This window comes from Microcaecilia unicolor, chromosome 8 (assembly GCF_901765095.1).
Source record: "Microcaecilia unicolor chromosome 8, aMicUni1.1, whole genome shotgun sequence".
NCBI classification, from domain to species: domain Eukaryota; kingdom Metazoa; phylum Chordata; class Amphibia; order Gymnophiona; family Siphonopidae; genus Microcaecilia; species Microcaecilia unicolor.
Genome location: NC_044038.1, coordinates 214,461,389 through 214,478,854, shown reverse-complemented (window position 1 = coordinate 214,478,854; position 17,466 = coordinate 214,461,389). Strand labels below are relative to the sequence as shown.

The 17,466-nt window shown below is 45.4% G+C and overlaps 1 protein-coding gene across 2 annotated transcripts in view; it reads right to left on the bottom strand.

Annotated features, from left to right (window-relative positions):
- SALL4 (spalt like transcription factor 4) overlaps positions 1–1,610 on the bottom strand; it is a 41,476-nt gene extending 39,866 nt beyond the window's left edge. For both annotated transcript variants that reach the window (XM_030213351.1, XM_030213352.1), the window contains exon 1: positions 1,453–1,610. In XM_030213351.1, the coding sequence (XP_030069211.1) occupies positions 1,453–1,519 (67 nt within the window). In that variant the 5' untranslated portion in view covers positions 1,520–1,610. The remainder of the gene's footprint in view (positions 1–1,452) is intronic.
- Positions 1,611–17,466: the final 15,856 nt, after the last annotated feature.

The window sequence follows — 17,466 nt, the reverse complement described above, 5'->3', positions numbered from 1 at the left end:
CTGATTCAAGCCACAGGCATCTCCTGCCTTTCAGGATCGGGCTCCTCCTGAACTGTAAACTAGGCGATCCATAGGGAGCAAAGCAAAGCAACCTTATCCTAAACACGTGAACTGAAAAGCAGCCTCCCCAAACAAGGGCTTAGGTCTCACTACTGGAAGAAATCTATAGAGAGCTGAGAAATTAATTTCCAACACAAAATTTACAAAAAAAAAATTCATTTTTGGCCAAAGATCAAAAACATAAAGGTCTGTCTTGATTTTTTTTTTTTTTTTGCAGAGATTGATAACCTGTCCAACCCCGGGTGGGGGTTAACGCCCTGCCACGCGACCCCACTGAGGAAACGATTACCTTACAAAGGCAGGGTTAAATATTGCATTCTAAAACCAAGTTTAAAAAAAGTTACATTCCTACATTTCGTTTATATTACTGACTCTTATCTACACAGCTAACTTGCTCTTCACTTTCGTTCCCGGGCATCCAGTCCAGGTTCACAATTCAAAACTTAGTCTATTTTGCTTAGCTTATAAATAAAGAGCCGCCCTGCAAAGCGGGGGCCCTTCGCGATATTTCAACCGCATTAGCTCACCGGAGTTATTTTTGGAAGTCGGAAATCAAAGATGGCTGGAGGTCAGGCTGCAAAGGTCCAGGGCGATTAGGATCTCAGGCGTGCAAAATAATAACGAAAGAGGTACACGAAACAAAATCCCAAAGCAGCAGCACGCGCACAGCAGCAACTCTGCTCCCCCCTCCCCGGGGCCAAAGGAAGGACCTGGGTAAGAGAAGTGAAGCTGGGAATCGGTTTGGGAGCAGCAGGGATCCAGGATCGATTGAAGTTGGGACTGGCGTTCACCTTCTTCTGATGAAACAGTAACCAGCTCCAGGGGGAAGCCGGACGCCACCCGCACGCAACAGATCAGCGGCGTCCCCGATCTATCTCCCAACCCCCCCTCCCCCACCCTTGCAAAACAAACAAAAACTGCTCCCGATGCCCGGGGCTGTGACCCCCACCCCCCAATAACTCCCCTAGACAAGATCGGACGCCCGGAAAAAGGGGGGGAGGGGGCGATCACTCCCAACTGTCCGAGTATCTTTTGTAATGGAGTTATGGCTGGTGGTCAGCGGCCGCCACACAAGGTCCTGATCCCCTTGTTCCTGGTCAACAATTTTTTTTTCTTTCCCTTTTGCAGCCAGATATCTTCAATAATCCATTTCCTACCTCATTATTACATTATATGTAGATATATAAAAAGAAAGATGTACGTGCATTAACAGTAAAAAAAAAACAATCTTTAACTTTTGCAAATATCGACTGGTCAGTCGGAGGTCGTGATCCCGGCCAAAGTCCAGTGCGAGGAGGAAAAAGAAAAAAATCCATTAAGCAAAAAAAAAAAAAAAAAAAAAAGGAGCTCTCTGAAGTTTGTTTCCCCTTCCCTACAGTAGCTGCTACTCACCACTCGCATCCAGGAGCGGCTCTTCGGAGTTGATGTGCTGGGGGTTCGCCTGTTTGCGCCTCGACATGGTGCAGGCATCGGCCACCACCGAAATCGCTGCAATTATTTCCAGCTTCACAACAAATTCCAAGAGTTGGGAAATTAGCCCTTTGGCTGGAAACGCGCATGTCAGGGTAATTATGATTATCAATAATGCATTGCGATTTATCATGAGTCCCTGACAGCTGATTGGCCTGAGTCCAAGAGACTCGCAGATTATTCAAATAAGTTCCATTGATCAGGGCGCGCTGAGGGATTCTGGGGGCTGTAGTTTGGCCCCTCTGCCCGCAACCAAAACGGCCGCTGCCCGGCTGCCAGGCTTTTGTAACCGGTGCATCCTTTTCTGTTCTTCTGAACTGACTTGAAGTCCGCTCGGAAATTAATAATAGGAACGATCCTAATGCAACAATATCCCGCTTTGCTTTTCATTGCTGAGCGCCCTTGTGTTTTTTTTAACACTTTCAAAGAGTTTTTCATTAACTCCTTGCACCGATTTTCTGGATAACGTAGAGAGAAAAATAATTCAGCTAAAATCACATCATGAACTAGAGCTTAACAAAATTGTAGTTGATGAATCTTTGAACTGCTCCAGTAGAATCTCTTTTATATATTTCTTTTCAACTTCCAAATAGTTTCAGCTGTAGATTACCAGTGCAAGTGTATTTAGAAAATTGTCATGTTTTTATTTTTGGGTATGTAATTGCCTGGCTTTATATCATTTAAAATTTAATCCCAAACACAATTTTACAGGAACCGAATAGTGTTGTGTACGATATGTTGTGGGGCAGATACTAACACACCTGCCCCTAATATTATTAAGAGACACAAAATATTAGAATGGAGAACAGGAGACTGTATTTTCAGCCTGAGAACCAGAATTCTATTACAAAATAAACATTTAACATATGACAAAACTCCCTGCTGTTAAGTACATGGATTTACTCGTGGCTTTAAGCTAATGAATTGAAATTACATTATAATATAAACTGTTGATTTTACTCCACCATACACTGGTAGTACGCTGCATTGGAGAGCTGTGCGTGTGTCCCATTTTTGGCCCAAGACCCTGAAGAAGCAGCGAAACGCTGGCCATCGTCGGCTCGGGGCTGGAAGTGAAGGACCGCACACAGCCTAGAGCAGCAATCCATTGAGCACCACTTCATAAAGATAAGTGTAATTGTGTATATTAGATATTGCATAGTGTTCTAGCCAGTGCAATTTTTCTAGCAAAAAAAGGTGCCGGTACTCAAATGCCAGGCCACCCTTCAGGGGTGCGGTGATCACTGAGGGACTCACCCCACAATAGCCAGGCCCCCTGCAACCAGTCACAGAATCTATGACAAGGCAGAACTGGTGTGTTGAGCCTGAGCTCTTTCATTAAAACTTGTGGTCCATGGGTCAATTTTACCAGACGCTGGAAAAGGTGCCGGTACTCAGTACCCCCGAGTACCCCCTCAAAAAAAGCCCTGGTTCTAGCAGTGATCTACGTTTACAATATCTTTTGACCATAGACACTAGAAGAAGATTCAGGTCTGTGGCATTACAAGGTTTTTTGGCCAATGATGATGAGACCGTTAGGTCTGTTTAAGCTCCTTGAGATTGCTTTTGATCTTGGAGCTGTTTGAGGCCATTTCCCTTTAAATATAGTCATTTTTCAATTTGTGGATTTTTCTGGAATTTGTTGGATTGTTTTGTGTTTCCACACCACTTATACATCTTTTTTACTCCAGCATAGGCAGTCACTGCTTTGCTGCTGTTTTACTCAGGCTCCACAACTGATTCTAGAACAGAAAAGGAATAAAGAAAACTATATAGTTAAAACAAAACATATCCATAATGTGGTATCAATTTATTGCAGTAGCTCTCAACCCAGTCCTCAGTGTAAACCCAGCCCAGTTGGGTATTTAGGATATCCACAATAAGGTGAGTGGAGGAGAGACCCAGTGGTTAGTGAAGCCGGGTGCAGACCTGGGGAACCAGTTCAATTCCCACTGCTGCCTGATGGACATCAGTGGATTGAGATCCTGGGGAAGCAGGTTCAGCTCCCTGTGACTTAGGGGTCCTTGTACCAAGCTGCGGGGGGGGGGGGGGGGGCTACGCTGGCAAGGGCCGTTTTTCCTGTACACCAGGGCTGTTTTTACAGCAGCAGATAAAAAGAGCCCAGGCACACAGAGCCATGCAATATCTGAGGCTTTTTCCTCCCCGTTTTGTTTCAGATCAATTTAAATGCATGAAAGTGCAGTGGACTTTGCTTTTGAAGGAGCGAACATGTTGATAGTAAAGTATTTTTGTGTACTGATAGTATTCATTGTGAATATCCTGAAAACTTGATTGCTGAAGGGCTAGATTGAGAAGCACTGATGTATAAGCTAAGTCATTACATTTCCTGACTAATTTTTGGGGAGTTAACAAATTCAAGTGGACTAACACGACAATGGTGCCCCTTTTTCCAGTATGCTAGACATTGAGGGGCCCTTTTACAAAGGCATGCTGAAAAATGGCCTGCGGTCATGTAGGCGCGTGTTTGGAGCATGCGCAGAATCATTTTTCAGTGCGCCTGTAAAAAAAATTCCTTTTCAAAATTTTTGCTGAAAATGGGCGTGCGACAAAATGAAAATTGCCCCGCGTCCATTTTGGGTCTGAGACCTTACCGCCAGCCATTGACCTAGCGGTAAGGGTTCATGTGGTAACTGGGCGGTAATGGTATATCTGCATAAAATGCCGATTACCGCCCATGCCAGAAAATAAAAATATTTTCCGGCGAGCTTAGCAGACGCGGTAGCCAGGCAGTAACTCAAAATTAATGCATGTTGGGCACGAGGAGGCACCTATGTGGCTTAGTAAAATAAAAGCCGGTGAAACCCTGTACCAGCATTTTTTCTTTGGTTTGATTGGCTCCCATGCTGGCTGAGGTATTTGTCATGGTACTAATCATATGACCCTTCCTTGTGAGGAAGTGACAGTAAGCCAGAGATGAAGGAAGGTTTGTGGTATCACAACAGGAAAGGAAAATCGAAATCTAGTGGGTCTCACATCTCTACCTGTCAACATGTTCTCTGTTTCATCTTTTTTTTCCAAATATGGAAACTGAATATCGTCAAAACAAAAACATAGTATATGGCAGCAAAATTCAGCCCTGAAAGTGATGAAATGGAAAGAGCAAGAACTGGAGGGAAGAAAGCGAGATGAGTTTAGGTACCTAGAACGGCAATAACCACATGTGGATGCCTTGCCGGAAGGATCAGAGTGGAGACCATGAACTAGATGGTTGAAATGCAAAGACGTGAGTAGCCTGATTTAAAAAAAGGAAAGGCGAACCAGATGGTAATGAAACCAAAAGTAGACTACAGGGCAGATTGTCGGAGTGTAAGAAAGAGAAAAGAATGAGCGATGGGGGTGTGATAGAGGAGGAGGTTATGTCAGATGCTTTGGGGGGGGGGGTGACAGGACACGACAAGGTCAGGAACCGAGAAACTAGACAGTGCGGAAAAGATGACGGAAAGAAGAGTGGGGTGTTTAAGACATGTGGAAAGAAGAGAGAGCTGGAACATACTGGAAGTGTTGAAGGAGGAAGGCCCAGAGGAAGACCACAGCAGCAGACGTGCATTGAAACTTTGATCAAGGTAAACTATTGGTACACATTATCACTCATGAACCACAGGATTTCCTGCCGAGGAGGGTTTGGACCATTCTCAGTGGGGCTTCAGGCTACCAGACATAGCATTGTACACATTATATGAAGGTGCTTTCTCTGTCCCTAGAGGGCTCACAATCTAAGTTTTGATACCTAGGGCAATGGAGGGTTAAGTGAGTTGCCCAAGGTCACAAGTAGCTACAGTGGGAATCAAACCCAGTTCCCCAAGGTCAAAGTCTGCTACACTAGCCACTAGGCTACTCCTGCACTCCAGGCCTAGTCATGGGACAGGAACACTGCTGACTCCTCTTACCTATCTATATGTTAACCATCTCTCTGACCTCACGTACAACTTTCTTTAAATTAGTCACCTTATTTTCTAACTCCTCATACTCTCTTAGTAACATACATAGAGGCATATTTTCAAAGCACTTTGGGAGGCTAAGTTCCATATGTTTCTATGGAACTTTGGGAGGCTAAGTGCTTTGAAAATAAGCCTCATAGTAACACAGCAGATGATGGCAGAAAAAGACCTGCACGGTCCATCCAGTCTGCCCAACAAGATAAACTCATATGTGCTACTTTTTGTGTATACCTTACCTTGATTTGTATCTGCCATTTTCAGGGCACAGACCGTAGAAGTCTTGCCCAGCACTAGCCCCGCCTCCCAACCACCAGCCCTGCCTCCCCCCACCGGCTCTGCCACCCAATCTCGGGTAAGCTTCTGAGGATCCATTCCTTACCTATCTATCCATTCTCTTATTTGCGTTACAAGACGTATGAGGAGAGACTTGCTGAACTAAACATGTATACTCTGGAGGAAAGGAGAAACAGGGGTGATATGATACAGACGTTCAAATATTTGAAAGGTATTAATCCGCAAACGAACCTTTTCCGGAGATAGGAAGGTGGTAGAACGAGAGGACATGAAATGAGATTGAAGGGGGGCAGACTCAAGAAAAATGTCAGGAAGTATTTTTTCACGGAGAGAGTAGTGGATGCTTGGAATGCCCTCCCGCGGGAGGTGGTGGAAATGAAAACGGTAACGGAATTCAAACATGCGTGGGATAAGCATAAAGGAATCCTGTGCCGAAGGAATGGATCCTCAGGAGCTTAGTCAAGATCGGGAGGCAGGGCTGGTGGTTGGGAGGTGAGGATAGTGCTGGGCAGACTTATACGGTCTGTGCCAGAGCCGGTGGTTGGGAGGAGGGGCTGGTGGTTGGGAGGCGGGGATAGTGCTGGGCAGACTTATGCAGTCTGTGCCCTGAAGAGCACAGGTACAAATCAAAGTAGGGTATACACAAAAAGCAGCAAATATGAGTTATCTTGTTGGGCAGACTGGATGGACCGTGCAGGTCTTTTTCTGCCGTCATCTACTATGTTACTATGTTACTATCTATATGGTCCTTCTTTGCTTACACACTACCCTGTCAATTAAAATGTTCTATTATGTATTGTTGACACTGTAAGTAGTGTACTATGCCATACTTTTATTGTTATTTTTATGCTGTAATTGTCTGTTGCTCATATTTGATTTAGTCTTACTGTACACCGCCTTGAGTGAATTCCTTCAAAAAGGCAGTAAATAAATCCAAATAAATAAATAAATAGACAACCTACAGAAAGGTTCAGATAAGGAAGAGTCTGAATACAATTTTTTTTAGAGGTTTCACCTTTGGTTTTACTATCAAATCTGGCCAGAGAACTGGTTTTACTCCTTGCTACTGGAGAGGTCTCAAAGCATATGTCGGAACGCTAGGCGTTCAAAACCAGAGCCTCTAGCGTGGGGAAATACCTCAGCATTCTATTCTATCACTCTTTCGTCTTAACATTTTATTTTCTTCAGTCTCTAGGTGATATTATGAGGCATATTTTCAAAGCACATAGACTTACAATGTTCCATTGAGATGGCAGTAAGGGCTCCTGCGCTTAACCTGGCGGTAACCGGTCAGCGTGTGGCACTACCCTATTTTTGCCAGGTTAAGCACCGGCGCTACAAAAATAGATATTTTTGTAGCGCCAGAAATGGCACATGCTGGGGGTGGGAACTACCACCAGGCTCCTGTGGTGGTTCCAGATTGGCACACGGCAAGCCCACTGCCAAGTGCCAAACCTTTAATAAATGGGTCACCACATTACTATACATTCCCAACTGCCATCATTTGGGCTCTCAATTCACACAAAAATAATCTTAGTCCCAGCAATTCAAGCTTATCTTACAAACAAAACTGACATTCATGCAGTCATTCAAGTTTATTTCATTTTTTATTTTCTTTTCAATTTTTCCACACCAATGCAAATGTTTTCAAAACATTTTTGGACCATCAGAGCTAGTGAGCCATAATAGTCTGCACATAACTGCCTTTTCTTCACTTCCAATCCTCATTGGTCCTTTATATAAAAGTACAATCTTCTTAAACATATTTATTCAGTACTTAACTTAAAGTTCTGGACTCACTGCTTGCATCCAAAATTTGGCGCAAACTCCTGGATTCTATATAGTGCGCCTAGAGATCCGCTGTGAAATCCAGGCAGATTCTATAACAATGCGCGTAACTTAATGAGCTTAACAAGCTAATTAGCATTGATAACAGCAATAATGAGCACTCATTGGCAATAATTAGAATTTATGCACACAACTCGCTAAGCGCATTCTATAACGCAGTGCGCCAAACTTCTAACAGCACGCAGGCAAAAAGGTGCATGGTTATGTGTGGGGAAATGGGCATTTTATGGGCATTCTGAAATTTACACATGTGGTTATAGAATAACTACATTATTGGTTAATTTTATTATGTCATTCATGTTCAATATGTGATGCCTATTGTATGTTTTTCCCTTTGTTACTTGACTGTTCACTTTATCATCCATGTTATATATCTATTACCAATTTATTCTTTACTCTGAAATGGCATAAGTCATGACAGACAATTGTAAGCCACATTGAGCCTGAAGCAAGGTGGGAAAATGTGGGATATAAATGCAATAAATAAATATGGCCCTCTGCGCTTAAATCTACATGCCGGGATTTATGCCACATTTTCATTGGTGTAGTTTTAGGTGCTGGGATATCAACTAAGCATATTCTATATACCGCACCTAAATCTAAGTGCCACTTATAGAATACGCTTAGGCAGAAATGTTTTCCTCCCCGCAGTGCACCCTTTACAGAATTCTAGCTTAACACGGATCATCCGGTGCCTAACTTTGGGCACCATTTATTGGATCTTGCCCTTAGTGTGCAAGGTTGTGAGTGCAATTTATAGAATAAGGTAATTTGTTGCTTAAATTAATCAGAGGAGTGGCCTAGTGGTTAGAGCACTGGTCTTGCAATCCAGAGATGGCCAGTTCAAACCCCACTGCTGCTCCTTGTGATCTTGGACAAGTCACTTAACTCTCCATTGCCTCAGGTACAAACTTAGATCGTGAGCCCTCCTGGGACAGAGAAATATCCAGAGTACCTGAATGTAACTCACTTTGAGCTACTACTGAAAAAGGTGTGAGCAAAATCCAAATAAATTATTTGAGATTCTGTTGCTACTATCTGAGATTTTACATGGAATGTTGCTACTATTTGAGATTCTATATGGAATGTTGATAATATCTGAGATTCCATATGGAATGTTGGTCTACATGGAATGTTGCTGGAGTGGCCTAGTGGTTAGAGCACTAGTCTTGCAATCTAGAGATGGCCAGTTCAAATCCCGCTGCTGCTCCTTGTGACCTTGGGCAAGTCACTTAACCCTCCGTTGCCTTAGGTACAAACTTAGATTGTGAGCCCTCCTGGGACAGAGAAATATGCAGTGTACCTAAATGTAACTCACCTTGAGCTACTGCTGAAAAAGGTATGAGCAAAATTATTTGAGATTCTGTTGCTACCATCTGAGATTTTACATAGCATGTTGCTACTATTTGAGATTCTATATGGAATGTTGATATTATCGGGGGGGGGGGGGGGGGGTGTGGATATGGAGATTGCATGAGCAGCAGCAGAAAAAGAAAGAAGCAGACCAAAAAGACTAAGTGCTGAGCAAATTTATTGAGACAGTCACCTGACGTGGTCACTTTCACCCTATGGCTGCGTCAGGGGTTAAAAACTATAGGGGATGGAGCAACCAGCATTCTCCTAATAGTTAAAAAAAAATAACTTATCCAAAATGGCAGTGCAGTACTTCTTTTCAAAAGAGCAGATTCACCACCTTACTGACAGCTGGTTGCTCCATCCCCTATAGCTTTTAACCCCTGATGCAGCTGTAGGGCGAAACATGGCCACGTCGAGTGACAGTCTCAATAAAATTGCTCAGCACTTCAGGTTTTTTTTGGTCTGCTTCTTTTTCTGCTGGTACGCTGGTTTGCAGATCATCGCCTCTTCTGTTGGTTCTCAAGGGCATGAGCAGCTCAGGGGAATGTATACCCTTAATTCACACAGGTTATAGATTACTAACATTTACATGCCTAACTCCTTAGAGTTAGGCAAGATTATTTACACCAGACTTTGGTGGGTGTAAGTGGTTATATCTAAAGTGAATGCAGACCTACGCTAGTATTTTATAATGACAGTTGTGTGTGCAGCTCCGAAATTTGCAAAAAAAAAAAAAAAAAAATTGTACTTCTTGCATTGTAACTATACTACGGTATTATTGTAAGCCACTTTGAGCCCGCAATCAGTGGGAAAAGGTGGGATACAAATGTGATAATAAATAAATAAATAAATTATAGAATGTATGCTTTGTGCACAGTATATCCAGGGCTTTTTTTGAGGGAGTACTTGGGGGTACTGAGTACTGACACCTTTTCCATTGTCTGCTAAAATTGACCCATGGTCCTCACATTTTAATGAAAGATTTCAGGCTCTACACACCAATTCAGCCTTGTCATAGGTTCTCTAACTGGTTGCAGGGGGCCTGGTTATTGTGGGGTGGGTCTCTCAGTGATCACCACACCCCTGAAAGGTGGCCTGGCATTTGAGTACTGGCACCTTTTTCACTAGAAAAAATGCACTCAGTATATCAGTGCCTAAATTTAGGTGCCATTCCTTAAATTTACCGCTAAATGGCTGCCTAGGGTGGCAGCTTCTTGGGGCAGCTGAACTGAAAGCAAAACAATGGATCCTGACAGCCACACAAACTCAACGAACCATCAGCACATACCTGACCTACATTTTTATAAGATTTTTGTGTGATGATCATGACTGTTAACTTTGATAATCAAAATCTTGGGGGGGCAGGGCTGCAGGCTAAGGGCCTAAAATTTACTTGAGAGGGTGGAAGCCTGAAAATTTGCCTAGGGCACTCATTAATGAGTGGAGTGGAACCGGTAGACATGAATCGCTTGTTTACTCTTTCCAAAAATACTAGGACCAGGGGGCATGCAATGAAGCTACACAGTAGTAAATTTAAAACAAATCGGCTAAAATGTTTCATCACTCAACGTGTAATTAAACTCTGGAATTCGTTGCCAAAGAATGTAGTAAAAGCAGTTAGCTTAGCGGGGTTTAAAAAAGGTTTGGATGGCTTCCTAAAGGAAAAGTCCATAGACCATTAATAAAATGGACTTGGGGAGAATCCACTGCTTATTTCTAGAACAAGCAGCATAACAAAAAAAGTACCAGGAGCTTTACAGATTTCGAGACTAGAGGAGTTTGTTCATGAGAGTATTTCTCTACTTGATTCTATGCGAAGGGCTAGCATGGTGGCGCAGCATATTGCTTCCATCAAACATACTGAATTGTATAATACAGCCGTACGTACTTCATGACCCCTGAGGCAGGTGCTCAGCGCTGAAGCACGGACCGTGTTGAGTCCATTCAAAGATTTGTTCCTCAAAATATATGATTAAAGGTTTTATTCCCCTTTTTTTGAAGGCTCCTGGTACTTTTTTTGTACTCTGCTCCCTTTCTTTGCTGCATGATAGAATAAGCAGCATAAGATATATTGAATTGTTTTGGGATCTTGCTAGATACTTGTGACCTGGATTGGCCACTGTTGGAAACAGGATGCTGGCCTTGATGGACCTTCGGTCTGCCCCAGTATGGCAATACTTATGTACCGGCTATGCACCTACATTTTGGAAACCAGTACTGTGTTTTGCTACAATTCTGCTGTGGAGGAGGACCTGTTTCAGCAGAACATCACAGGCAGACTGAGGAGCATATCAGCTTCCTCTTCCTAATGTACTTTGTATATTTTCAATTGTGTTCGTGCCTCTCGGCAAAGTTATAATGCAACTGATTGTGCTAATAGATTACTTTTTTTTATTAAGTGCATTCCAAAGCCATGATAAAGTGGTGTGATCCATGTCAGCACACTTGGACACAGAAAAACAAATGAAGGAGGCAATGGAAGCAGTGGCGTTCCTAGGGGGGGGGCTGACACCTGGGGCGGATCGCCGATGTGCCCTGCACCCCGGGTGTAGCTACCCCCCTCCGGCGAAAGGACACCCCTCCGGCAAAAGACCCCCCCCGGGTGCACGCCGCTGGGGGGGTGCCGCGTGCCTGTCCGCTTTGTTCGTTTCCATGCTCCCTCTGCCCCGGAACAGGAAGTAACCTGTTCCGGGGCAGAGGGAGCACAGAACGAACGTAGTGGACAGGCGCGCAGCAACCCCCCAGCGGCGTGCACCCGGGGCGGACCGCCCCCCCTTGGTACGCCACTGAATGGAAGATAAAAGGGCTGTTTTACTAAATCCAGTGGCGTACCAAGGGGGGGCGGTCCGCCCGGGTGCACGCTGCTGGGGGGGTGCCATGGCGCGCACCTGTCGGCTCCGAGTTCGCTAACTTCGCTCGTTCGCTACAGCTCCCTCTGCCCCGGAACTGTTCCGGGGCAGAAGGAGCTGCAGCGAACGAGCGAAGTTAGTGAACTTGGAGCCGAAAGGCGCGTGCCGCGGCACCCCACCCCCCAGCGGTGTGCACCCGGGGGGGGTGTCATTTCACCAGGGGGGAAGGTGCCATTTCACAGGGGGGGGGTGCACTGCACCCAGGGGGGGCGCATCGGCGATCCGCCCTGGGTGTCATCCAGGCTAGGAACGCCACTGACTAAATCTTAGCATGCACTAAATGCTGAGAAGCCCATTTTATATTCATGGGCTTCTTAGAAGTTAGCTTTGTGCTAAGCTTTAGTAAAATGGCCCCATAGCAGAGCTGCCAAGTTACCATTCCAGGAGCAGGGAAACTTGGTAGCCAGTCCTGGTTCTAAATTTATATCCCAAAGCAGTGTAGCATTTGTAGTCCATGATTCTATCCACTGAAATCAGTGCTGCAGGTCCCAAAATGCACCAGGTTGAGGATGGCAGAAATCCAGGACTGGCCAAAAAGTCGGGTCTCTCCTGGAATGGGTAACTTGGCAGCTCTGCCAAAGTTGATTTGCTCAAGGTCAGAAGCAGCATCAATGACTGAAACTCTTGAAAGGGATTTTGATGTTGGATATGGAACTGCGTTTCTTCTCTGAACCTCATTCTTTTTCTTTTCTGCAGCTTTATTTGTTAACAAACCTATGAGTTGAACGACAGTATAAAGCAACTCAACTGGAGAACATTTCATCCTAATCAACTTGAAATTCTAGCTAGGGGTGTGCATACCACTGAAATGTCGCACCACACATGTATCAAAGGAGAAATTACTTTAAATCTGACTGAAAGTGGTTGATTTTGCTGTTCACCAAATGATACTTGCTCCCATCTCTGTGGTACTCCTAATTTTTGCTTAGTCAACATGGGAGATGTACTGTAGATCCAAGGGAGGGCCAAACAAACCAAGTTCTCTCCCTGCATTCCTCATCCCCCTCATCTGATGCTATATGGGGACAAATTTTTTATAAAGTTTTTAATGAAGTCTTTTGTTACAAAGTTTTTATGACTTTAAATGTGTGATTATCTATATAAATAAATCCCACCTCGAACGTTCTGAAGCTCACTTCAAGGCACTGAAGCACTGAACTCCTGTAGTCTTTGTAGGCTAGGCTATCAGGACCAGTCACCCTCACTCATAGACCCGCCCTCAGCCAAGCCCCATCTGTACATAAAACGCTACCTCAACGTTCTGAAGACAAAACCTGATGAAGCCATCTGCACACTCCCTGAAGGGTTTGTTATTTCATAGTGGTGAAGCCATGAAACTCACCATGTCTGTGTTCCCCGCCCTTGCATCAAACGTCATGACGTTGAGGGCCCAACACAGACGGCCATCAACACACCAGCCCCCACCCACCCACCCACATCTCACTCCCTCCATCCCTCCCACTTCAAGGCTCGTCACGCCCCTAACAACCACTTACACACTCCCCCCTCCCTCCGAGTCCAACACGCCCCCTCCACATTACTGCCCCCTGGACCCCTCCTGCCGCGACCCTCTGCACACCGCCCCTTCCTCCGAAAAACCTCCCCCGAACCCTTCCCCTACCTCTGCTAACGCCGACGAACTTCTCTTCTCGAGTGCGGGGCCTGCCTTGATGGAGTATCTGTCGTCTCTGTGCGTGCGTCTGACATCAGATGCACGCACAGACACGTCAACAGATGCTCCGTCAACAAGGAACACCCCGCAGCCCTGAAAACAACTTCACCTCCCTCAGCACAGGTACGCAGAGTCTTCGGGGCAGGTTTTCCGGCGCTAAAGGTGGTGTCCACAGGGTCGCGCCGCGGGGGGGGGGAGCCAGGCAGTAACGCGAAGGGAGGGGGTTGTAATCGGAGGGAGGAGGGAGTCTAAAACTCGGTGGGAGGGCCGTGAAGGTTCAATTGCGAGCGACGGGGTGTGCAACTCGGGAGGGAGGGAGACACGAAGGGACGGAGGGGGGCCTTCCTAGCGCCCGTTTCATTGCATTTTGAAACGGGCCTTCTTTACTAGTGTTATGATAATTATATTCATTGACAAATGTATATTTTTCATGCACATATCACTAATACACATGCTCAACTATATCCCTCTTGAATCATCATTCTGTGTAACAATATGTCTGGAAGTGCAATATTTATTTGTTTTTATGTACATTTATATGTACATTAATCTAATTGTATGTATTTCATACTGTTTTATATTTTCATGTTTCATCATATTTTATTTATGTTTCATGTCCCACAGACCCCTGAGGCAGTCAGTTAGTGCCGAAACATGGTGCCATGTCGGGCCTTGCATGTATCAGCAATAAAGTGTTTTTATCATTGATGATCATCCCGTGTCCCTGGTCTTTCTCAAGCCATCTCCAACTTCCCACTTGGCTGTTGACAAATTTGGTGAGGCCTTGGCCTTTATGGTCTAACCTGTTCCACTGCCTATAATGGAAGAAAATGTCTCCAAATGCATAGCAAAAAACTTTGCAGGCCCTTTTGCTAAAGGGAGCTATGTCCTTAGCACTAGATTCTGTAGCAGGGATGTAGCCAGACTTCGGCAGGAGGGGGGTCCAGAGTTCGAGGTGAGGGGGCACATTTTAGTCCCCCCCCCACCTCCGCCGACACCCCCCGCCGCCACCACCACCACCAACTTTGACCCCCCCTTGCTGATGACCCTCTCGATCCCCCCTCCCACTGCCAACCCTCCCCTGCCACCGCTGTCGCCTACCTTTGCTGGCGGGGGACCCCAACCCCCACCAGCCGAGGTCCTCTTCTTCCGGCGCAAGGCTTCGTTCAGCTTCTGAGTTGGACGTCCTGAACAGGATGTCAGACTCAGAAACTGAACAAAGCCTTGCGCCAGAAGAAGAGGACCTCGGCTGGCGGGGGTTGGGGTCCCCCACCAGCAAAGGTAGGCGATGGCGGGTTGGCGGCGGGAAGGGGGGTTGAGAGGGTCATCGGCAGGGGGGTCCAGGGCCAAATCTACAGGGGCCCAGGCCCCCGTAGCCCCACATAGTTACGCCACTGTTATATGGTACAAATGGCACCAAAAATACTCGCATAAACAGTATTCTATAAGCCGCGCCTAAAGTTCGGTATGGTTTATCGAAGAACTGTATAAGCGGAGAGATTGTGCACAAGTTTAGGCAACTGTCATTTACACATATTAGTCCCAATTAAATCTAATTAGTATCAACAATTGTTTGTTAAAAACTCAATTATTGGCACTAATTGGCTCATTATTATTCTATTAAATTACACAGGCAAATCAGGAACGTGTCTAAATTTGCGCATGCAATTTTTGGTGACCTTTATAGAGTCAGTGGATTAATGTAGGTTAGCATTTGAGAACAGGCTACCACAAAAAGGCCAGATTCTAGATATGGCGCCTAAAAAATCCATGCGGTAAACATTTCGGCTGTCTATTCTATAAGCGACACCTAGATGTATATAGAATACGCTTAGTTGATATCCCAGCACATAAAATTATGCACCTCCAGGTCTAACATCTCTCCCCCTCCAAGGCAATCCTCTCCTCTCTGTCCCTGGATCTGGCTCTCTCCCCTCGCGTTTACGTCAAAAATCCCTTTCTATACAAGGTCCTGGCTGTCTGCGGCTGACCAGAACCTCTCTGCCTCAGCCTGCCCTTGAGGAAGCAGGAAGTTACGTCAGAAAGAGGGGGAGTCATGGCAGAGAGAAGGTTCTGGTCAGCAGCAAACATCCGGGCCCTATAAGGAGAAAGTGACTTTTGAGGTAAACCAAGAGGGGGAGTGAGAGGGGTGCCAGACCCAGTGACGGAAGGGAAACAGTTGTGGGGAGGAGGTACTGGGCCCCCAACTGCACCGGGGCCCTCGAGCACTGCCTGGTTACACAAAAGGTCAGTCCGCCCCTATTAAGAAATATGGCATCTCTGCTTTCCCATCCCCCAGTCCTTTTAGAGTAATAATATGAAGGTGTAGAAATACATTCCAAAAGGCACTAATGAAACCAGAAGAATGCTGAGCATGCGGGATGGGTAAATAAACAAACAAGTGTTTTTTCTGTTTTGCTGGAACATCCAAATGATAAAGGCCAAAGTAGAGCTGAGACAAATATTTGAGGTGAGGGGAAATAGCAGATGCAGAAGAGTTTGTTTACCTAGCATAAAAATGCAAGTGGTACATTCCAGGTTAGTTGTCAGGAAATTGCTGTGTCTTTAATTAAAAGTGCCTTCTTGTTGGACTGAAGCTATTCTTTTAGGCAGTTCTATTGCCAAGATCAGGAAACGGTCTTCAGCTTATTTGCTTATATTTATTTTCCAATATTACTGTTAATGCAAATGCTTCAGTTTAGGCAGGGAGCTTCAGTCAGCCACGCCAACTCCAGGCTCCGCCCTTTCTGCCTCGCCTCACCCCATGCTTGGAATAAACTCCCTGAGCCCATTCGCCAGGCCCCCTCCCTGCCCATATTCAAATCCTTGCTCAAAGCCCACCTCTTCGATGTCGCCTTCGGCACCTAACCACCATACCTCTATTCAGGAAATCTAGACTGCCCCAACTTGACATTTCGCCCATTAGATTGTAAGCTCCTTTGAGCAGGGACTGTCCTTCTCTGATAAACTGTACAGCGCTGCGTAACCCTAGTAGCGCTCTAGAAATGTTAAGTAGTAGTAGTAGTAGTGCTGGAAAATCCAGTGTATACTGGAATTATGAGGTGGAAGCCCTTTTGCAGTTCCACTAGTAGAATGATCTCAAGAAAGTCACTTAACTCTACATCACAACTCTTACTACCAACCATTTCTATAGCGCTACTAGACGTACACAGCGCTGTATGCATTATACGCAGGTACTTTCTCTGTCCCTAGGGATCTCCCAATCTTAGGGGCCATATTACTAAGCCTCGTAAGCATCTACGCGCGCCCAATACACACCAAAATGGAGTTACCACACGGCTGTTGCGGTAATTTCATTTTTGGCGTGCATCCGATACGCGTGGCTGAAAAATAATTTTTATTTTCGGATGCGCACCAAGTGGCATTTGGCGCATGTAGGTCATTACCGCCCGGTTACCACGTGAGACTTTACTGCTAGGTCAATGGCTGGTGGTAAGGTCTCAGACCCAAAATGGACACGCTGCAATTTTGATTTTGCTGCACGTCCATTTTCGGCAAAAAGTTAAAAAAGGCCTTTTTTACAGGTGCGCTTAAAAATGATTCTGTGCGCGCCCAAAACCTGTGCCTACACTACCGCAGGCCATTTTTTCATCGCACCTTCATAAAAGGACCCCTAAGTTTTTTGTACCTGGGGCAATGGAGGGTTAAGTGACTTCCCAAGGTCACAAGCAGCTGCAGTGGTGCAGCGAAGGGCGACAAAAATGATAGCGGGGATGGGACAACTTCCCTATAAAGAAAGACTAAAGAGGCTAGGGCTTTTCAGCTTGGAGAACAGATGGCTGAGGGGAGACATGATAGAGGTATATAAAATAATGAGTGGTGTGGAACAGGTGGATGTGAAGCATCTATTCACGCTTTCCAAAAATACTAGGACTAG